We start from the raw sequence: 23,925 nt of genomic DNA on the forward strand, positions 1-23,925 counted from the left end.
TTACACTGTGTGAAGCCAAATAGCTTCCGGAAAACGAAGACTTTGACGAAGTACAATATACCTTGAGCTACCAGAAGCAGCAATTGTCACTGATGAGGACATTGCAGACGACCAGGCTGGTGGACTTGTGGAAAATTTAACGGGAAGACAACTTCGGGCAAGAGTGGAGCTTGTTTTGCAGCTTGATAATGATAATACTAATGAATTTCAAGAGAAGTCCTGAAGTATTTCGGTACCAGTTAGATGTAAGGAAAAGGATTCGAAGTCAACGAAGCTTACATCACTTCTCCAATAGAAAAAAGTAAAAAGAGAAGCTGCCAATTTGCGACAAGAAGGTCATTTTGTAAGAAATAGGTTATTCCCCCGAAACAGATCTTCCTGAATAGAGGGAAAAATTAGGTGTAGAAATTTTTTAAATAGTTTTTTCGGATGACATTCTTTTTTCTCATGGCAGAATTAGATAATTATACTACTTCTATTGTTTTTTCATCTTCTAGCATCAGTAAAGAGGAGATGAAAATTTTCATTGGGATTTTACTGTTATGAGGTTGTAACTGGTTTCCATCCAAGCGATGCTCCTGGGAAGATTCTGGGGGTGCTCACAACTCAATGGTTACCGTAGCCTAGCGAAGGAATAGGTTCTTTGTGATGAGTAGATAGTAGAGATGTGCGAATAGTATCCGCGAATACTCGAATACCTCGAATATTAGAAAGTATTCGATATTCGAGGTTTCGAATAGTTGTGCGAAAAGTACCGCCTCGAATACCTCGAATACTTGGAATTTCGCGTCATACAATGTAGCGCGCACGTCGTTGGTAGTTGACTCGGAAAAATGTAGAGAACTGTAGTCATTTAGTGCTCGCAGCGCCGTTTAACGCAAGTTGACGAATTACATCAAATTCGCAGATTCGTTAATTCGCAGATAGGTTAACCTGGATCCGCCCAAAATATTTTTTTTGAGATTAATAATTCATATTCTAGGGGAATGGTAAGGGTCTCAGTTTTATTACATTCTGAAAATATTTCGTTGATCGGTTGTGTAGTTTTCGAGATACAGGCTGTGACATAAATGTCACATTGGGCGGATCTGTTGTCTTTTGGTGCAAAGTAATATTTCCCCAGAAAAAGCAAATATTTTTTGCATTTCAGCTGCACTGTTCATTTAAATGATAAAAAACACTAGAAAAACATATTATTAATTACGTACACTATTTTCAAGCTTTTGTTTAAATTTAAAGTAAATTGTTTAAAAATTTAGCCATAATTTTCAGAGTTCCATTGCCCGCGATTCATAAATTTTTCGATGTAAATTGTGATTTTTTAAGATGTAGAAGTGTTTTGGATTTTTTCAATGCTATTTCACAAGTTTGGGGTATATTTAAATTTATAATGTTTATATTATAAACTTGTCAAATACACATCAAGAAAAATTATTTTAAATTTATGTATAAATTTAAGTTTTCGGCAGTAGTGTTATGAAATTACAGAACCTTGAATTAACACAATCAATGGATTTGTTGAAGGTACATTTAAATAATATTTTTACATGGCTAATAAGTAAAATAGTTGAAAATGCATTTCCCAATTTTGGAAAATACATAGAATAAATATACATGTTTGAAAAATATTCTCACAACATATAAGGGTGTAATACAGTATAAAATTGAATTAAATTTGAATCAATTTGTTTCATATAAACTAAAGATTGCTTTGGAGTTCAATGCCGGCGTATACGTACCATTTTGAGTGGTAAGTAGTAAAGCAATATTTGTCCATATTACATGCATCGCACGCAGTGCATTTGACGGAAGCGCAATGTTCTCCAGCACGGCGACGTAATCTTTTGAGACTAATTGATCATTAGCGTCGTAACATATTTCACTGTCTGCCTCTGTTAAAAATGAAGTAGTACGGCGGCTATACTTGCATTTGCATCGATGTATGGTGATTTGCATTATTACACGCCTGATCTCTAATTGTGACATGCAATGACCAGATTTCGCTCGTGAACAGATTGTGAACAGCTACATCCAAAAGTCAAGGAAAATATTCCACCATTACCACCAAAACTGATTGTCTTCCGCCGAATGAATTACATGCAAGGATGGATACCAAAATACTCCACAATCATACTCCTGCCAAAAGAGAGTTTTCTCAGTGGGAAATATCCCTCTGAAACGTTCTTTCAATTTAGTGATCTACGGCGAAGCTACCACAATTTGTCTATTATGTCGGGCATCGTATTTTCTGCACAGTGAAGGTATCTACTCATCACGAAGAACCTATTCCTTTGCTAGGCTACGGTAACCATTGAGTTGTGAGCACCCCCAGAATATTCCCAGGAGCATCGCTTGGATGGAAACCAGTTACAACCTCATAACAGTAAAATCCCAATGAAAATTTTCATCTCCTCTTTACTGATGCTAGAAGATGAAAAAACAATAGAAGTAGTATAATTATCTAATTCTGCCATGAGAAAAAAGAATGTCATCCGAAAAAACTATTTAAAAAATTTCTACACCTAATTTTTCCCTCTATTCAGGAAGATCTGTTTCGGGGGAATAACCTATTTCTTACAAAATGACCTTCTTGTCGCAAATTGGCAGCTTCTCTTTTTACTTTTTTCTATTGGAGAAGTGATGTAAGCTTCGTTGACTTCGAATCCTTTTCCTTACATCTAACTGGTACCGAAATACTTCAGGACTTCTCTTGAAATTCATTAGTATTATCATTATCAAGCTGCAAAACAAGCTCCACTCTTGCCCGAAGTTGTCTTCCCGTTAAATTTTCCACAAGTCCACCAGCCTGGTCGTCTGCAATGTCCTCATCAGTGACAATTGCTGCTTCTGGTAGCTCAAGGTATATTGTACTTCGTCAAAGTCTTCGTTTTCCGGAAGCTATTTGGCTTCACACAGTGTAATATCTCTGAGCTATCGATATCCCTGATATTAAAAAATTTAATTCAAAAGTAATTACCGGAATAAAAGTTAATAAATGCAAATTTAACGACTAATTGATAAATAATAAATCTTTTGGCGGGAATACGAAGGAAAAAACGTTGAAAATGGAACAAATTCTAACTAGAGCATAAAATTCGAAACTTTGAAGATTTGCATAGGGATCCGCCCAATGTGACATTTATGTCACAGTAACATTTATCAGAGTACAGTAAAACTTCGATTTTACGCACTTCGATTTTACATCAAGTCTCGTTTTTACGCAGCGGCACTCAAGTCCGGCCGGAAAGCATAGGGAATTGCAATGGTGAAACTTCGATTTTACATCTTTTCTTGATTTTACGCAGTTTTTCGATTTTGCGCAGCATAACCCCATCCCCTAAGAGGTCGCTAATCTTGATTTTACGCAGTTGTCTTTCGGCTTGTTTTGAAAATCCGACTGGAGCAATATGCAGTTAGGTTATTATTTCGTCTCAATGAGTTGCAAAAATGAATACAGGAACGGTTGAAATGACGTCGCGCTGTTGAGCGTGAAACTAAAAACATCGCGAATCTAATTATTGCTTCCCCGTGAGCCCTCTCAGTAATATTTCAGGCTCCATTACGCACGCGAATGTCGCTCTTAGTTCAAATTCGCCGTAGAAGGATATAGAACCCTAAAACACACGGCAATCGCCGTGTATGCGTAACTACTTTTGATTAAGACATGATCGCTGGAGATATTAACATTATCACCTTTCGTTTATTATTCGACTTATTGATCGACGCTGTTTATATCCAGAATTATGAGCTACGGAATATCTATCCCCAACGCAAGGCTTTTTAGAATTTTGCCAACGCTATGTTTTCCGTCGCCCCAGCGAAATATGACGGCGAAATGAGTCGTTAAAAATACTCCCGTGCCAAAATTTTGGCTTCCAAGGTGATCCAAAAAAGATAGTCGTACTTCTAGTATGGACGTAAGTCGACGGTGATTCAACACGATGGTAAAAGCAGCATGCATTGTCTCATTCCCAGGCTAATCCCACAACTGCGGGACAAATGGAGGCGGGGAAAAATTGCTTGCGCTGCGCGCTTATCAGAACCGACTCAACTTGTATCTCGTTGTCAGAGGGTTTAAATTAAACATGGTTGGAACTTGAATAGCTATTAGCTTAACTCCGCTAGGTGGCAAGCGTTTTAACGGAACGGGAGTTAATGCCCTCGGATAATAACTCGAGTCGTCAATCGTCATGTAATAATTGAAGTCAAATTCAAGACGTGAGTGATAAGGTAGTCCCTTTAAACTCAGGAATGGCTTGGTACCATTAAATCGAAATACAAAAAGTGTCCGGAGTTGTTATCATGAATGGGGAAGCAAAATATTACGTGAAGCTGAGTCACACGGCTTGTGAGTCGAAGGTCCCGGCGCTGAATTCGCGGAAGAATGCCGACAGAGAAGCTATTCCCGGTAGAGTCAATCTACTAATGCTAAAATTTCATGGGGAAATGCTTTTTTAATGCGTATAAATTATAAAGAAGGAAAATTTTTCCGGACTATTAGTCATTTGTTACTCATCACGGGCGGCATGACGGCAGTTATGCGGTCATTTAAATAGCTCATTTAAAAAAAGTGATCTAAGCACCGGAAAAATCTGAATTTCCGAATATCCCGGGTCCTGTGTGCTCCGTATTATCTATGGTATGCTACTTGGAGGTAACCAACGACTGGGATCATTAGCGCCATGAAGTAAGGGCTGGGGGGATAGGAACCCTATGTTGGCATTAGCCAGGTTCTAATGATAAGCTCAAAAGGGACCAGGACTTAACTTCCCATCTGATGGACAGAGTGGTGCACTGGAAGTGCCCTCCACATTAGACTCAAGTAGGGATAGGGCCAACTCTGATAAGTCTCTGCTACTGCCAGGACTTGAACCCAGGCCCAGAGGGTGTAAAGCCTTTGTGATGTATTAGCAAAAGTTTGCTCCCTGTTAATGGGGTTAATTTGGATGATTATCCTCAGGTATCGTGCGAAAGTTGCGGGTGACTCCCGTAAAAGTTATCACCGCGGCTAGTCCCGGTAAACTTTAAACTAATCCTCAGGTATCTCATTTCTTCAATCTCCAATCTTTGTTTGTCTGCAGGTGGTTAAACGGATATCCTGAAAACTGCTTTTAATGCGAATATTTTCGAAAATTAGGTTCTCTGCGACCATTTAGTATCACCATTCCGAAATTTCTCCTGGGTAACAGAAGTAATCTTAGTGCCAGAAATGCTGGAATTTCAACCATTTTGTTCAACCATGGGAAACACTGTTCAGGAATGCAACGTTGTTTCTCTTAAGGTAACACCTCATCTGTGGTGTTGCTTTTGAGTAAATAAGATTATTAGGCTTCATTTTCCGAGCAATAATGAGCAAGTGCTATCCTGAAAACTATACTCCTCCTCAATACCAACTCTTGATTTTACACACTTTGATTTTACACAGTGCCCATATTTCGGTCCCTCCAACTGCGTAAAATCAAAGTTTTACTGTATATTACAGAAATGGAAAGCAATACCAAACATATTAATGTATTATTAATAATATTGTATCATTATGTTGATATATACCAAATATTGTCGCTATAGTGCATATAGTTAATGAAAAAATTAAATATTTACACAAAGCGAACGTCCATTTTTAGTGTCTAGGGAAGGCGCATAAGTACCAGGGGTACTCAAAGGATAGGTCTTCACTCTCACTTGACAATTATTACCTTGAATTGAAGCACTTAGCTTCCTCTTTCTTATAAGGTAAAGAACACAACAATATACCGTGCCCGAACGATGCAAGAGCCATTACAGTGGAGCGATACAGGGTGTGACATTTATGTTACATTGGGCGGATCCAGGTTAAAGAGGTCCTCTGACCTCAATTTGTACATGAACATTCCAATTAAATTTGTACATAAGACCCCAGCTTTTTTTTCTACATTTTAAAATTAGAAACGCGCCTATCCCTCCGTGGACCCGCATTGAAAAGAGCGAGGGAAGCCGGGAGCGGGCGCAGCACGCTCGTATTTTGCTAATTAATTCATTCATAAATGCATTCAGGCTCTTGTTCCCCAAAATTGACTTCCCTACAGGTCCCTGCCTAGGTTGTTAGTATATGTTCATAGCGTGTGCTAACTTCCTACTTGTCCCAGAACAAGGCTCAGAAAGTGGTGCGACGAAGTGGCAAGTTGAAACACTACCCAGAGGAATTTTCAAACATTCCAGATTTCTGGTTTTCCGGGTTTGAGGTCCTCAACTGTAGTAACATGGAGGTGTCAGAAGGCTTCAGCCAGGATTGTTAGAGCTATGGCATGTAATGCCTGAAAAATTTGTGACACTTTTAGACAGAGGAATTTAAGGAGTGAACTTTCAAATCACTGAGCTTACCACATTGCTTCAAGTAGTGCAGAATCTGCTCCAAATGCCCCACAGCCTCGTTGCGCTGGTCCATTTCGGTATAACGAACTAAAAGGCACATATCCACATCACTACTATCGCTGCCAAAACCACTCATTGTAGAGCCCACCAAATACAAGCCATAACGAGGGAATGTGTTCTAGAAAGAAAAGTAAATTTTTTGTTAAAGTAGCATGCATAAAAGTCAAATTAATACAAAACCAATTTTGAAATATCAATCAAAAAGTTAATTGCATTGACATTCACTCTCCTAGGCAATACAATAAATAATCACAGAAAAGAAATAAAGAGCATATAAGACGAAGAAAAACTAAAATAGATTGAATTGCTCTCATCTCATAAAATGTAAATTAAACATTTTCTCAGTCAAGATAAGTAGTAAGATAATTACTTCACAATTAATGTCAAATTACATACTTAAATACTTGCAGTGCAAAATGTATACTATTCACAGCAAGATATGCTTCAAGAAGAAAATAAACTAGTATGTTGCTTTGTAAAAAAATGATTTATTCACAATTTTTAGAGGCTTTTCACACTTACCTTTATTAAAACATACAGACACTTCCATAAAAGCATTTTCTTTATAAATGTTTCTTCGGACTGCTGATTGGAAAAGAACTTATCCCAAATTCCTTCTGATAACTGTAAAAAAGACAATATTTCCCTTTAATACTAACAGCCAATTAAACCTAAATATCAAAAATTATTTTCATGGTCTCTCAGCTAGGGATCTAAGAAAATTGATTATCCCAAAAATTTGGTCATGAATAGAAATAATACCAATTTAGAAAATAACAATAATGTGAATATTTTATCATTTTATTTATTACAACTTTCTCACAGACTGACACAAAAGAGTACGTAAAGCACATAACCTTGTCAAAACAATATATTTTTTATTTTGAAGGGCCGCGCGAAATATGCTTAGAGCACAGTTTACATACTGCATAGATAGTATAGCATCAGGATATATTCTGTATTCTTCAACATAACCAGGGTTCCCACTCTAACTAAATTATAAAATTCACGGTTTTTTCCAGGTTTTCACGGTCTAAATATCGTCAAATTCACGGTCTGTTGATAAGCCATTTTAGGCAAGCAATTTAGCAAATATTGATGACGTAACAATCACCGCCCGCACGTTAACTAAAAATTTATCAACCGCGACAGGCGCCATGAATTCACACGTAGTAATGAAAGTGCTATTTCTCATTACGTCACCTATCGATATCATAATTTAGGTGAAGCTTAAGGTTGTGAGTGGCAAAATGGAGGGAGCAGTGCGGTAGGGAAGTTTAGAAGTGTCTAATTTTTCGTCAGGGTTAATGAACTCTTTGTCTGCCGGTCTTCCAATCACAGGCTCAAGATCAATGTGTCATCATGGCACAAGGACCAATAATTGCACTTCGAATATACGTGCGCAGATAAATGGGTGGACTGTGTCTTTGTGTGTGGCTCGGCCTTGAAACATGATTGAAATGTCATTTTTTCTTTAGAACTGTCAATTGTAGTTCTTTTTCTATAAGTTTGAGAGATTTTTAAGGTTTTATGATGAAATTCACGGCTATTTCCAGGTTTTTTCACAGTAGACGAAATTCACGGCTTATTCACGGTTTTATGGTTTTCACGGTTGAGTGGGAACCCTGATAACTTAAATTTTTACTCTAATTGATAACTTATTCGCGTGCTTCACTGTCACAGTTCTTATAACCTCAACAATAAACTGCTCAACATGCCAGTACTCATGGATAAACTGAGTGGCCGTGAGCTATCACAAAATTGTTATGCAGTGTTGCATTCTGCAGGATGGCCACACTTTTCGATGCCTTGATCAACTTACAAACAAGCTCTCGGAACACATCTTGCTCGTTTGTCAAATAATTACTGAATAAGTACATGATTCAATCGTTAGACCACTTCCAGAAGAAACTACTTTTTGCCGTTCACAGCACATGGCGTTTCAGACAGTCATCTCATCTGAAAGTCGCCTCAATTTCACGTGAACGGCAGCCGGCGAAAAGTCGTTTCATCTGAAAGCGGCCTTAATGTAGCATTGTCTGTATTTCATGCCATAGACAGCGCATCGCTGGGCTGGATTGAAATGGGTGCCATGCTATCAACGGCACAATTCAACTCGTTTGACATAGAGACCTATGGTTGAAAGAACAGCACCGTGCCGTGGACGGCGACAGCGAAAAGTCAGCTCGTTTGAGAGCTATAGAAATGTTACAATGTTAGTGAGAGCTAGAAACTGACAAATCCTATAGTGCGCATGTTTGCGAGCAACTCTCAAAAGAAGAAAACGTGGACGCCATGCAATCGGAAAGTAATACATATATGCATTTTTAATTTTTTTTTCACTTTTTGGCCTTGAAAATGCTGCAGACCATTACGACTTCGGGTGCCAAATTCAAATCCTCGTCACCATTACGAGTCGGTTCCAAAGTACCGACTTGGCACGATCGGTTCTCGATACCAGCTCCACAGGCCAAGGACAAGCAGTACCGAGAACCGGGTACCAGAAAAGACCCAGCTCTACTTCAAACACAACAATATCAGCTCTTTAAAAAAAATAGGGAAGTTATGCATTACAGGCAAGCTAACCATTTCACGTGAAAAAACATTTCAACTATTCTAAAAATCCAACTGGAGCAGTGGGGTAGCCAGGAATTTCGTTTGGGTGGAGAGAGGGGGTCCAAAACTTGGGGAAATTTTTTTTAAAAACAGAGTACCAAGAATAGGGTTTTAAACTAATTTTAACACTTTTCACAATCAAAAAACTCCAGCCTCCACCTATATCTAAAATTATAAATGAACACCCATGTTCCTACTTGACCCTCAGAATCATACCTCCAAGGATCAGAGAATATGTAAGTAACTGCCTGATCCATCATTTTCTGAATCACACAGTCATTCCTAAACCACCGTATTTCATCAATTCCTAACATTTTATTTTGCATGATTTCTTAAATGCATACACTTCTCGCTCCATCGAAAGCCAAACAAAGAAAAGACATTAAAATGCTTTATGCTCCAACTGTAAAAATGATGTCTCCAGGGATAGAATTCATGAGCCTTATCATAAAAATAATTCAATTGAGATCCCTATCAATAGAGCCAGCCTCAAATTTACCCTCATATAATCATTTAGAAATCTTTTGATGGGAAAATATATCACTCTACAGTATGCCAGATAAATTTTACTCGGGTATTTGTGACAGAGGGTTTTGCGGGAGTCTATTGTAAAAGATAGTAAGACTGGTACTACACACAAATTATGCATAAAATTTAAATGCTTAATTTAAAAAAACTGGAATGACAACAATTCGCCAAGAATTGAACTGCAATTGGAGCCAAAAAAAGGGGAACCAACCCATTCATACTTGTGATTCAACCCGAAGGTTGGTTTGGTTAGGTGAGGGTAAAGCTCATCCCAAACTAGGCCACAGGCATATGAACTTTGCACATTCAGGGTAGGGGGTCCAGTTCCTTTCCGATTTTCTTTCCTTTCAGGATTTTGATCTGGGGTGTCCTAAGGTTTCACCCACGACCCCTTCATTAAGAGCATAGTGCCCACTAGGCTACCAAGCTCCCCATCAATACTTTAAATTTAAGTTATATGAAGTTGCCACCCTATTTCTATGAGTTGGTGACATCATAAGATCTCCAGGAAAATTGAAAAATAAACTTATTCTGAGAAAACAACTCATAGAGGAAAGGAGTAGCTCACAAGACTGTTAACAGCAACAAACCAACCAGATCAATGCACAAGGCTGAATATTTGCTGAGATGCAGTAACCAGCACAGTAGGAGCACATGGCATCATTAACTTATCTATAAAATGGTTTAGACTATCAACATATTGCAGTGAATAGTTCAAGCCCAAGGTGATAAAAAATGAAATAATAAAAAACTCTTTGTTTGTCAAATTAAATTAACGGATGAAGGTAATATTTTGTGGAAATTCTGAACAATAAATATGATGTGTGAAAAAATGTGTACTTCACACACAGCCACATAATAACCCTGATCGATTTCAATGAATGAGCAAAATTTTCGAGTTGGCTCCTCCCTTGAAAATAGCACCAGAAAAGTGATCCAGTTCAACTGTGAGGAAAGCACAAATTTGTTTCATTCACCAAGTTTAGAATAATTTTACCCAAAGGCAAACCCACACACTATATTAGGCATAATATGACCAAGCCTCAGATCTTTCTTTTACATCACAGTTGACAGTAAAAAAGCGGATGTAGGCACCTCTGTTTTTGGCCTCTTTTCTACGTAAGTGATCAATTTCTGTTAGCCACACAACTTGACCAGGGACATATACCTTCTTGGTCTGTATGATAGCTGGAGGAGGCAACCAACATCTAAGATCATTTGCACCATTAGGCAAGGGTATGGAAGGAAGGGTGGAGAGAAACCCAGCATCGGCATAAGCTTGCTCTTGACGGAAGGCACCAATGGGGACACTGCTTAACGTCCCATCTGATGGACAGAGTGTTGCGCTTAAAATGCCTTCCACACAACATTCAAACAGGGATCTGGTAGCTTATGAAAATTCTCTGCCATCGTCTGGATTTGAACCCAAGCCCACAGGGTGCAAAGCCAACACTGAAGTCACAAAATGTTGATGGAGACTTTCGCGGGGTGGTGCAGCATGCGTAGCAAGGTTTTCGGGTACACAATTGACAACATGGTCACGAAGGAAGAGAAGAAGCGCAAACAACTGGCCCAAGAAAGGACCGTCGGGAAAACGGAGCGGGATATAGAAGAGAAGAAAATCTCCAATTATGCCTTAATTCCCTATGTAGCTGGGACATCCGAAAAAATAGCAAGAATTCTGGGGAAACATAATATAGTGACTCGTTTTAACTGTGTCACGAAGACATCCAACCTCATAGCAAGGCCAAGGATCGCGTGCCTATGAATACCCAAAGCGGAATATACGAAGTTAAGTGCTCTTGCGGAGACTCATACATTGGCCAAACATCAAGAGCCATGAAATTCAGAATGCAAGAACACCTAAGGGCCACCAAAAATAGACAGTTTCGGTTATCCACCATCGCTGAGCACGTGTGGGAAGGACCAACACACAATGTGGACTTTGAAAGTGCAAAAATCATCGCTAGAGAAAAGCATTACTTTCCCGACTCATACGAGAGGCTATCGAAATAGCGAAAACATCCACTTTTAACAGGGAGGACAGCTATTCGCTCTCAAACACTTGGAAGACTCTTACCCAAACGGACCAATCAGAACGCACCTAGCCCAAACCAAGGCCTATATAAGACGGGCAAAAACCTGCATCAAACACTTCGTACCTGAAGACGCTAGCTGCAATGCCGGCGAAACTGTCGTCATGAAGATGAAACGACGCGGAGGTCAACCCGAAAACCTTACTACGCACTGAAGACACCACACCAACCCGATCCCCGACTACCTTCCTATTTCAATTACAAAGTTGCCGAATGAGCTCACAGGAGCTTTTCCACATACTAGGTCCAAGAAATGACACAGGAATTAAGCTCTAAGTCACAATGAGTATTCCAAACCTGCCTTGTCCCACTCTCCTCCACTGCATAGGTTGGTTGGCGGGCCTTTCACGTTCACGAGGTGAGCACGAGAAAGGAATCTGTCCGGAGCATTCGGGACATGAGATACAGGCAACGGGTACTTGAGGACCGAACTCAGGCCTGCATCCAACATGGGTCCCACGCCTCCACCTCCCATCTTCCGCCCACGCTGACTGTGGAATGCGAATGGCCGACTATCCGCCTGGAAGCGTCTCTTGTGCACATGCAGGCCTTGCTGATACGCCACGGCTCTGGCATCGCTGGGGCTGTAGCATTGACCCGCACCATAGCAGGGGCTTCCAAGGACGCTCATGTTCCCAGGAACATTGCCCACTTTGGAGTAAAACTTATGCTGTCTCCTGATAAAATAAAATAAGATTACCCATTACAAAATTAATACTAACAGTAGTAAACAGCATCGATCATCAATTCGATCATCAATCCTAATGGAGAAGAAAGGGCACACTTAAAATCAAATTAGATCAACAATCTATCCATGATAAATTTGTAAGCAGCTTTTTATCCTATTTCTGTGCTAAGCTTCCCCTCAAAATTTTGCATTTATTCTATTGATACAATAGTTACCTATTCTAACTGGGAAGAGTAGGAAAGGAAGAGTAGAAAGGGAGTACTTTGGGGGATTGGCTAAATAAGTGATAGGTAGATAAAACAACAAACAGTTAATCTAACAATGGATAATTATCTATATAATGCTCTAGCTTTTGGTATTCATGGTCCACCTCCCAAAGAAAAAGAATGAAAATATATTATTACATATTTAAATAAAGGATGGTAGCAATTTTCCACAATATTTTAATGCCTAAGATGCATTGTGGCTCACAGAGCCATCATCTGGTACAAGACAGTGTCTTACATATGAGGGGGTATTGAAAGGTAAGATCTCCTTTTTTTTAATGGAAAATAAATTTATTCTCAACTTTGCATATATCATTGGAAAGGCTTTTTAGAAGAGTTATTGTAACGTTTCTTTAATACATTTATGCGCTCAAGAATATTAATTTTAATACTTTTCTGGATGATCGCCATTCCAACTTATGCATTTGACATAGCATTGCAGCAGTTTCCCAATACCCCCAACTATCAGTTAATTCTCTACACCAGTCTGCAGCTTGTTCTTAGAGCCAAAATGCAGTTCTCTCAGTCAGAGTTTCATGTGAGCAAAGAGGTCAAAATCAGAGAGAGCCGAGCCCTAAATACGGAAAGTGTGATCAAACAATTTTTTCGTAGCACCTGATTCACTCACCTAAAAGGCTCATTAGTTAACACCCTGCATTCTTCCCTGACCTCCTGTATCATGAATGTCTCTATATCCTACTTCAAAGTTCCTGAACCATTCCTGCATGTTGCTGTCACTAATGAAAGTTTTGCTGTACACATTACTCATTTGTTGATGAATTTCAGCATCATTGCACATATATGATTGAATGAAACTAAGGCACACACTTCAAACTTGGAGGGAGACACTGCTTTTGTAGGCATATTTAAAGCTCATTGCACACACAGAACTAATAACTGTGATGCAATGCAATCAATGGACATGCTAGAGATGATACACCACACACAGGCATGGAGCATAATTGGATTGGAAAATTAATTTTATGACAGATTAAACCTCAAAATGAGAAAAATTCCTCTGACATTTGACAGTAGATATCGAATTTCACAAATTGCTACTCACTTGACCCTTTTGCCATCCGCCTGGGGTCCTTCATCCAAATTAGCTTTATCATCACCATTTCGACTGCCATTGTCATGGTGACTTTTCCCCGCTATGCTGCCATCAGCCACAGGATTCAAATGCATCTCATGGTAACCTCTATGACTGCATGAAATAAATTATGGACCCCGGTCATTGAAAAATATTTAATACCTAATGACAGACAAAATATAAAGTCAAAACTGAATGCAGATTTTTCAAAAACTGACATTGATTTTTGACAAATGATCCAAATCCAAAAACCTGGCAAAAAATATAAAAATGGAAATACAAAAATATCAAGAGAGGCTGGACAAAGATCTCTTAAGTTTCCAACCAGGTAAGACAATCCATCTTGTCTGTTTCGACGTTTGTCGTATTCCTTGTCCTCATTCCCTGAGAGAATTCAAAATTTTGGACACTAGGAATCTCTAACCCGGCAGGAAATATGAGAGATCTTTGTACAGTTAATTCACTGGGAAAGCATGAACACACATAACAAAACCCAAAATGAACAATTACTAATGAATTATCTCAAGTAATAAACAAACTTTCTACAGTAGGCAAAGGGACAGAAACAACAATTCTATTACAGACTAAATTTTCTCATTTGCTCAAGTACTGAATCAATTCATCAATTTTTGAGATAAACTCTTAGATCTAAGCTTTTTGCAACTTAAAATTTTATGTGCTTTTAACACCCTACACAAATGTGACTACAGATACCAATTCATGAACATGAGCTTTTGCCATGAAATTAAAGCACTTTTCAAAGGATGTAGGGATGAAAATAGGGTGTAGACTTGGAGAAATATAATTGAACAAAATCACTAAAATCCCTTGAATTTACAATAAAATCAGCAACTATTATGTTTGCCATCACCACAACACTGGGAAACATCCCACCACCCATCAAGAAACATCAGTAGCTACATAATTACCATTTAGGGGTTAAAATATACTTCACATATTGAGATAACGAACGTTGTTATGACACATCTTTGTTAGATCTCCCTCACATGTTAAAGGCATATAATTGAACCCTACCCATGATAATCCCTGTTCCAATGATTTTTCTTTGCATAACTTCCATCATACCAGTGATTCAAATGAATCGAATGATGTATCTCTGACCTTGGACCAGGAGACGATCGACCCCTTTGATTTCCCTTGCTATGGTGCAGATAATTAGCTGAACCATCAGTCGCTGATTCTACACCCTCTGGTCGCATCATTTCAGAGGAGCTTTTCAGATGACCCTGAAAAGAAAAGATTATCATTAATACGTAAAATGAACCAGTGCACCCAGGTCTAGAATGACAGAATTTTGCTTCGGGGAGGGCTAGGGTGGTGTACGGGTTGCCTACACTGGTACAGTACACACTAGCTAATCCAAACCCCTCCAATAATCCAGAGAAGATCTCGGCTATTTACATAGAGTAGTTTTTCTAGGAGTCTTTGGATGATATAACCAAGCAAATTTCTTTTGACCACTTAACAAAGTTTTCCTGGATATCGCACAATTACTTAAAATCTAAATAAAATTGTCTAATCTCGGCGCCCGTTTTAAAATTCATCAAAGAACTAGGTAACAATAATAAGATAAACAAATCAAATTTGAATGTGAAGATGATGATAATTCATTGAAACCAGGGTCGAGCTCTGTAAAAAAGAAGTGGTGTGAGTTATTGCGTGATATGCAGGAAAACTTATAATGGAATACCACAATGTTAATCAAGAGTTAGTGATTTTGCAATTAACATAGTTCCATTTAAATTCTTAGGTTTTCAGCACGTCAGTTTGTTTACAGCAGGTGGCTGATTAAGTGCACTTCCCATATTTGTATGATACATACTACTAGTTACAAGTTATTAGTTTCATTGGGACAAAAAGGGAACACACAAAGACGGTAATTTCATTAACACCATAACCGCTGAACTTTCCAACCCCAACAAAACCGGGGCATGGGACTTTTTTGTCCCATTGACAGAATGCGTTGATCCTGTCATGTTTAAGTATAATTGACGATTTTTTTGTGGTTTGTGTGAACAAAACATGTGTTTAGGTAATGTTTAAAATGTTTTATTAAGTATAACTAGGAATGCAGTAAACTTATTTTGACAGCAAAAGTGTTGTTTGTCAAGAGGGGCACAGCACCGGGCAGAGGTGACGCAGCCGGCGTTGCGTGAGTAGACAGCCGGCGTAGTGCACAGATTATTCCCTGCTGCGCTTCTAACTGGCAGAATAACGGTATTTGTGCATCTATCCCCTTCATAATAAACTGTTATTATGCTAAATACAAAATAAGTGTACAAAAAAAAAACTGTAATTGTATGTTTCCCCCATGTGGGACAAAAAAGTCCCATCCCGCGGTTCTCGGTATATCGTCGTTTTTCTCACGAACCAAATATCGTACAATATTATCGATATGACCTTTGTAAAATGCATAAAAAATGAGTGAAAGTCAGTAAATTTCAAAGGGATCAAACCACTAGTACATGAATGGCAAACATTAACAAAGGGCGATGGGACAAAAAAGTTCCGTCCTCAGTTCTTGTGTTAAAAGAGTCATGTGTTACAAGGAAACATGTTACTGTGAGTGTTGCTGACAGGATGTTGAAAAAGTTGGATGCCAGCACTACAGCAGCCAGTTTGGTTTTAGAGTTTGGTATAGCCACACAAACTGTGTTTGATACCAAAAAGAACAAAGATAAAATAAGGTAGATGGCACTGAAGTTTGATGTCAATACCCGGACACGCACAGCCACTCAAGTGCAAAAGAGTGACATGTAAAGTACTTTGCTGTCAATCCCCGCGTATAGGGTGGTTTCCTTTTATTTTCTTAATTGCCTAAATCAAAAGATAATTACTCCTGGGTTATTTCATGCTTTTAGATTTTTAAATGACAATATCTCTTTTTTGTGGTTAAATGAAAGTGAACATTTTCAATCGTGCGAAAACGCAATGGCTAAGAATGAATGCCGGGAGAAACCCGTGAGACGTCATTCTGGTTCCGGCTGCTACCGTATGAGGCCACCTTGGTGCAAGGCTATGAGCGCTGCTACGATGCAGGCTGCTAGCAGGTAGCAGAGTACCCTGCTAGCAAGTAGCGCTTGGCTTAAATAAGGATTATTAATACCCTAACAAACAAAGGAAACATTCCGACCATAGGCAATTTTAATAAGTGATTATTAAGAGATATTTCCCTGAGCTCTGTGCCACATGCAAGCATTGGTAATCTAAAGGCCGTTTTACACGGGGCACGGAATTGCGCAGGTTAGAGCTGCATTCATTTCTAAAATGGCGTGGAATTGCGCGAATGCATGAACGAAATTAGAACAGGGGCTATTTTGCTGTCTCGCATCTACGCATTCTCGGATGTGCTCTAGCAATTCACCGCTTTACACGATGCAATTTTGATTGCGCCTTCGCATGTACGTCAGATTGCACAATTCCGTATACCGTGTAAAACGCCCTTCAGACGATGTAAAACTCCTGACTATTCGTATAGCATCTAGGTCCCTGTGATATCACGTGAGGTGGCATCGCATGGGCGCCAATCTGGCCTTTTTCAAATTAGGTTAAAATTGACCATTAACATTAGTCTAAACTGGGATTTCTAAAACCAAATTATTTGAATATTATGAATACACTAATGGTGGGAAACAAATCGCAATCAATGCCTTTCGCTTTATTTGATGGAGGAATCTACCCTATTGGAAAACCATAAATGAAGCCTTAAGTTTCATGGCATAATACTTAAATACAAATCCACGATTGGTTTTCACAGTATGCAGCCGCAGTAAGTATGGCTTAGTCTCCAAAGCCATTTGCTTACGAAATCCACCTGATTTTTCAAAAACTTTTAAACTATAAGGTTCTGGCAGCAGCACCTAATATTATCCTGCTAAGACCAAATTTTAGATCATAGAACCTGATATGTATCAGTCCAACATTTTCAGTAGTATACAGAAAGCCTGTGGGTAAGACCCCTGGCTTTCTGTCTACTGTCAACCCCTGGGCTATAATCTGTTCATTTTATCTCTGCGGGTGAGCTGGTGTGGCCAAAGCAAGTGGAGATGAGGGGAGGGAAACTTTCTCGACATGTGACTTTGCCTTTGCCAATCAGCAAACAATAGGCATGGCCTCAGTGAATCGCTCTCAGACCTCCGCCGAGTGAATATCTTGAATCTGCTCGAGGAGCAGTGTTGCCAAACCTCACGCGTTCTCCTTGCATGTGACTAAGTATGCCTTCCACCAATGGTGCCTCATTCAGCGCGGTAGCTGACTATGTCACGGGCTTCTGTGAAAGGTTTATCCCCAATGCCTTGCAAATGAGTAGGTATATTGTCTTGGCACCGGGACCAAAATACCTGTGGCCACCTATGACTTGCACGTTTTCAGTGACAAAGAAGGGTGGGTACGTACATTTGGCAACGTTATGTTCGCTCCTCCCCTCTCTCTCGGTATTACTCCTCCCCTATCAGCGAAGCCATCCCAGAGAGTGTCCGGGCTCTCACGAAAGCTCACCCGCAGACATAAAATGAACAGACTATAGTTATCTCTCAAAGAGATACATTGAAGACTGTCCCCACAAACAGGAAAAAATTTTGGGGGAGCTGAAACCCACATAGGAATCTACCCAAAGGAGTCCCCTCCCTGTATGAATGCCAGAGTGCCTCCTGATTGGACGGTTGGTTTGGATAGACCTGAGTAAAAAATTTATCACAAAATCTCCAAAAAAAAACATTAGAAGCTGAATCACTGTCCATAACCCACCTAAGATTGTTAATATCATAATCAAAAAGAGTTTATTTCAATTTTCAACATGTACTATTTTCTGAGTGCTTCTCTGCTCTTTCCAGCTAACAAAGATCCACTGGGATTTGAAAAAAATAACAAACTGATAAATCAATGTTAGTAAAACAGTTAAAAATTCAGATTAAATATGATCAGATAAGCCAGGTTTTTAGAGCCAACGTTCCATCCCTTCGGAGAAAGAGCTGGCTCAAAAGGTGATTGGATATTCACTCACTCACTACTTCAACACATAAGGCTGGTTTGGGTAGGTGAGGGCAGAGACCATCCCAAACCAAGCTACAGGACCAGAAACTTGTATATCAGTAACCAAATGCTCAACCCACTAAGTCGACATGCTTCCCAACAAATATGTACGAGCTTATAAAATATTAATGACAATTGACTAAAATATACTTAATTATATGCAAACTGATACACCCCTTCAAACACTTTACCATCAAGGCAGTTGGTCCCAACACCAATGAAGTAAGAAATGCTGTTTATGTTGCCAACAGAGGACCCATTGATGACAGTTTTCAGTTACTTCTTTCAAATTAAGCATATGCAGTGTGACAAATTGAACTTTCCGTCACTACTCATCCAGAGCCGGCTTCTTATCAACACATTCGATGCAGGCCTGATTTTCATGAAAGTCGTCAGAATCGGCCGATAAAATAAGAAAGAAAAATAGAGAGAGGTTTTTGCACCATAACATCCGTTCAAATACTGCTATTTACTAACGGAGAACACAGGTCGAAAGAGGGAAGCTTGCTGAAGGCGATGTACACGATCGAAAGACTCGGAAGTGGATATTAGTCACGTACGGAGGCGGAGAAAGGGTTCCCGGCCTGACCGGCAGAGCACGTCAATTGATGTGCTCCATATCTTAGCTTGGACGGGGCCATGTCAATTGTGGTGCTCTGCGTTGAATGTGTCAAAAAATTTTGACGTTGGGACCAATATTTTAGCCTTACAGGACATTTTGTTATGGGGTGTCAAAAGGTTTCACCAGAGATTTGAACCCATGACCTTTTCGATCAGCCCCCACACACTCTACCCACTGGGCTACCATGCTCAGTGGCGCCGACTCCATGGGGCTTGAGGGGGCCCGAGCCCCCTCAATAATTCAAGAAAAAAATTAAGTCATATTATGCTTTGTGAAATCACAAAAATATATTGTTAATTATTATTTCCCATGTTTGACGATAGTTACCTTTTAAATAAATTCAACAATGTGTGTTGAAACAAATAATTATAAGGTTAAGCAGGTTAACTGAATCAAGTGGTGTGAATCATGGTAGTGTTTCGGTGCTGCGACACACTTTGGATTTAACCTCTTCCCGGGGAAAGACCTCCGATATGGGCCCCCCCAATATTTTTTATAAGTCGGCGCCCCTGACCATGCTTCCCCTATTGTTTATATAATCGAAGATAAAAACTAACACAAACATAAGTGTGCAATTACAGTTTGTTCACGGTGCATGGCTCCATGATAGCGACGTATCAGCGTCCTCTGCCTAGGTGACACCCCTCCAGTCGCCAACTGGTGATGGTTGTGATGCTGTTGTAACTGCTGGGGCTGTCCCATAGTTTGGACAAGGTGTTGAGTCAATATTGCATGATGCATGGCCATTTAAATAACAGTCTTGGCCCTCAAAACAATAAACATGCAGTTCTATGCAAGGAAGTGATTTTTTTATACTGAGCTACCCTAAATGAGAATCAAGATGAAGGGTTATGAGCCCAGAACATTATACTTATTTTTATAACCAACTACACCGAGCCAGAACTTCCACAATTATCAATAGACAACTTTTTACTTCCCCCCTAAAGTTCACTCAGTCGACTAGGGAAAATTTATCAATTTACTCAAAATATACACATTGATGCGGCAAATAGAATACAATTATTATTTTTTTTATTGCTTATTTTTCTTTATCACCCAATGGGCCTCAGTTATTGCAGGTAAAATTTTATGACCAAGATATATCAACTGGCACAGAAAAATTCATCCACGTCAAACAATGACTTCAATTTTGTAATGCAAGCCTTATTATAGTTTTACTTTTTCTAAATACCGAATCGTTTCACACGTCAACAAGAATTCTTATTTCATGCAATTTTTTAATTATTTGATTTCTAAAGGACCTCTTGTTCTCTGTTGACTTATATCCCCTGTAAAGAATAACAAATAAGAATCAATATCATTAGCTTTATGGAAGCACATTTACACTTCTATTGGACACTAAAGGAAATCAACAATTTTGAGTTTTTTTACATAATAAATCACTTGAAAATTGCTTGGTGGCTCATGACCAATCTCAAGTCATTCACACAAGCCTTTCAAAACATATGAAATAAAATTGTGAAATACAGTGACCAGGTAGTCAAGTCAAGCCAGTCACCTTTTGTAACTGCTGGCAGGCCAATACGCAGCAAGCAGTTTGACTCTGTTCATATTACCTTTGTGGGTGAGCTGGTGTGGCTTAAGTGGGGGATAGGGGAGTGAAAGTTTCTCAACATATGACTTTCCCTTTGCCAATCAGCAGACAGCAGGTGTGCCCTAGGGGGGTTTTCCAGAAAATTTTTAAGATTAAAGTTCAAAATGGTGAGTTTTACTGCTTTCTGGGGGAATTTGATTAATCCTAACATTATTCTATAAGTAATACTAATCCAATTAAGTAAAATGGATTAAACTTAAAAAATTCTCTGAGCTCTGAGGGGGGTTTTATCACCCAAAACCCCCCCCTCACTGCGCCACTGAATCAGGGTGCCCCACAGCTGCTGAACTCTACCAAATACCCTCTCCATTAATTTCTTTTTAAAACCCACATTTCATGCTGTGAGTCATTTTCAGCTCATGATCAATGTCACTATTAGTCCTTCTTCCTTCATCTCTACCTGACAGCACTATTCATTTTCTATCATCATCTTTACTTTATCATGACTGACCATAGGTCATAACCTACATCAGAGTACAACAGCATTGATTTAACAACATATTTCTGTTATGGAACATGGTCAGTTACATGACAGTCTTGTGGCTAAGCTTAGGGGGACTCCATTTATTACCTGAGGTTATTTTGGCAATTTTAGGACCTTTAGTGAGATATCAAGAGATTTGGCACAACCCCCTCTCTAATCTAACGTGAGATTGTTCAAAATGTGTATTTTCAGTGTAAATGCGATAATCTATGCTTCATTGCATTGGACTCATTAAAAAGAAAAACAATTTGTTCAATTATTTTTATTTAAGATTAGTTAAGACTAGTACTAAAGATTACTAATATCATAGTCTAGAATCACATTTTACACCGTTTCTTGGGGGACAAAATTTACTTGAGACTTGACAGGATACCCTCATAAATATGAATAGGGTGGTTTCCTATTATTTTTTTATTGCCTAAATCGAAACACTATTACTCTCGGAGTACATATTTCACCCTTTTAGATTTTTAAATGACAAAATCTCTTTTTCGTGATTAAATGAAAGCGAACATTTTCCATCGTGCGAAAACGCAATGGCTAAGAATGAATGCCAGGAGAAACCTGTCATTCTTGTTCCAGCTGCCACCGTGTGAGGCCACCATGGTGCAAGGCTATGAGTGCTGCTACGATGCAGGCTGCTAGCAGGTAGTGGAGTATCCAGCTAGCAAGTAGCGCTTGGATTAAATAAGGATTATTAATACCCTAACAAACGAAGGAAACTTTCTGACCATAGGCAATTTTAACAAGTGATTATTAAGAGATATTTCCCTGAGCTCTGTGCCACGTGCAAGCATTGGTTATCTCAGACAATGTAAAACTCCTGACTACTCATATAGCATCTGGGCCCCTGTGACGTAAAGTGGAGTGGCATCGCATGGGTGCCAATCAGGCCTTTTTCAAAAGAGGTTAAAATTGACCATTAACATTTGTCTAAACTGGGATTTCTAAAACCAAATAAATTGTATATTATGAATACACTAATGGTGGGTAACGAATCACAATCAATGCCTTTCGTTTTCTTTGATGAAGGAAACTACCCTATTATGAGGACTTGCCATGATACTTGCTCCCCCTCTACATCACATGAGATTAGGTGAGAATCGGCTCAACCCCCTACCCCTTCCTTAAACTCCTCACATAATTAAAGATGTCCCCATACTAAAATTTACACAAGGGACACATTATATATGGGCACACTGCATTATAATCCATTGATTAACCCTTTCGAGACCGCGGAGTTTTCGTCTTAGCTTGACTGCTGTACCGAGCCGCAAGAGACTCTTCTTTCTCGTGGTACGGAGCATTTTTGGAGGGCATTCGTTAAGAAGGGTCTCGTTGAACCTTTTTCGACCCCTCCACGGTGGGACTCCGCATTATCTCGGACTCCGAGAGTAGTTGTGCTCCCTCCTTTCCGGGTTTACGACCATACCTGCAGCATTGGTTCGCGGTCAACTTATGTATTGCTTATATGTATTTAGCAAATGGATAATTGTTCCTTGCACGTAAATTACAGACTTTGAATTGAATTCCTCATTTTTATCTGAGCATTGTCAAATTTTAAACGAAGTTCTAAGGCCATTATTAACGCATTTAATGCGGCAACAATTTCCATGTTTATGTTTATACATAACTCGAGATATAAGTTAATATTTGTCGTAGAATTTCATTTAAAAATTGTAAACGCTGCTCAAAAGACGAATAATTCAATTCCTAGTGTATATTCCTTGAGAAATGAACAAATATTTATTTCTAAAATTGACTGTATAAACAATTGAATGACCGCTGTCCCTTACCGCTGAGAGGGATGAAAAAAGACGAAGGGTCCGGGTACCTGCTCCCGGATTCCGAGGGTTAATCCTAAACCCCGAAGCGTTGGGTCCCGAGACAAAGGCGACCTAAACCCACGACCGTCCTGAAAGGGGGAGAGCTAGAAAACGTATATATACGGGTTTCGTTTTCTTGACCGGGAAGCTCTCACACGTATATATACGTCCGTGGTCTCCCGGGTCAGGAAACGTCCACACGTATATATACGTGTACGGTAGGGAAAAGGTTAATGAAATATAAAGAGAAGGCTTCTCAACACATTCTGTGCAGAGCACATCAATTGATATGGTCCCGTCCAAGCCAAGACACGAAGCACGTCAACGGACATGCTCTACTGGTCGGGCAGGGAGCCCTTTCTCCACCTCCGTACGTGACTAATATCCACTTCTGAGTCTTCTGATCGCATGTATGGCCTTCAGCAAGCCTCTTTCGAACCGTGTGTGCCATTTGTAAAAAGCAGTATTTGAACAGAAGTTATGGTTCAAAAACCTCCCTCTATTTTTCTCTCTTATTTTAAAGTCCGATTTATGACGACTTAAATGAAAATCGGGCCCACATTGAATGTGTTAAGTCAATATCTACCGGGAATGACTTAGTTTGTTGCAATTTGCTGACAACACAGCA

At 39.3% G+C, this 23,925-nt stretch overlaps 1 protein-coding gene across 3 annotated transcripts in view; it reads right to left on the reverse strand.

The window, feature by feature from the left end:
* The window catches only part of LOC124166588 (poly(A) RNA polymerase gld-2 homolog A-like), a 54,817-nt gene that overhangs the window by 28,604 nt on the left and 2,288 nt on the right, over positions 1-23,925 (reverse strand). The window contains exons 2-7 of one of the 3 annotated variants that reach the window (XM_046544161.1): positions 19,952-20,661; positions 14,821-14,945; positions 13,669-13,812; positions 11,953-12,328; positions 6,934-7,035; positions 6,361-6,529 (exon numbers count right to left, since the gene is read on the reverse strand). In XM_046544161.1, the coding sequence (XP_046400117.1) occupies positions 6,361-6,529; positions 6,934-7,035; positions 11,953-12,328; positions 13,669-13,812; positions 14,821-14,945; positions 19,952-20,119 (1,084 nt within the window). In that variant the 5' untranslated portion in view covers positions 20,120-20,661. Of the gene's footprint in view, positions 1-6,360; positions 6,530-6,933; positions 7,036-11,952; positions 12,329-13,668; positions 13,813-14,733; positions 14,946-19,951; positions 20,662-23,925 lie in introns of all 3 variants that reach the window. The other 2 variants (XM_046544160.1, XM_046544162.1) reach the window with 2 other exon arrangements.

Source organism: Ischnura elegans, chromosome 10, assembly GCF_921293095.1.
Source record: "Ischnura elegans chromosome 10, ioIscEleg1.1, whole genome shotgun sequence".
NCBI lineage: Eukaryota > Metazoa > Arthropoda > Insecta > Odonata > Coenagrionidae > Ischnura > Ischnura elegans.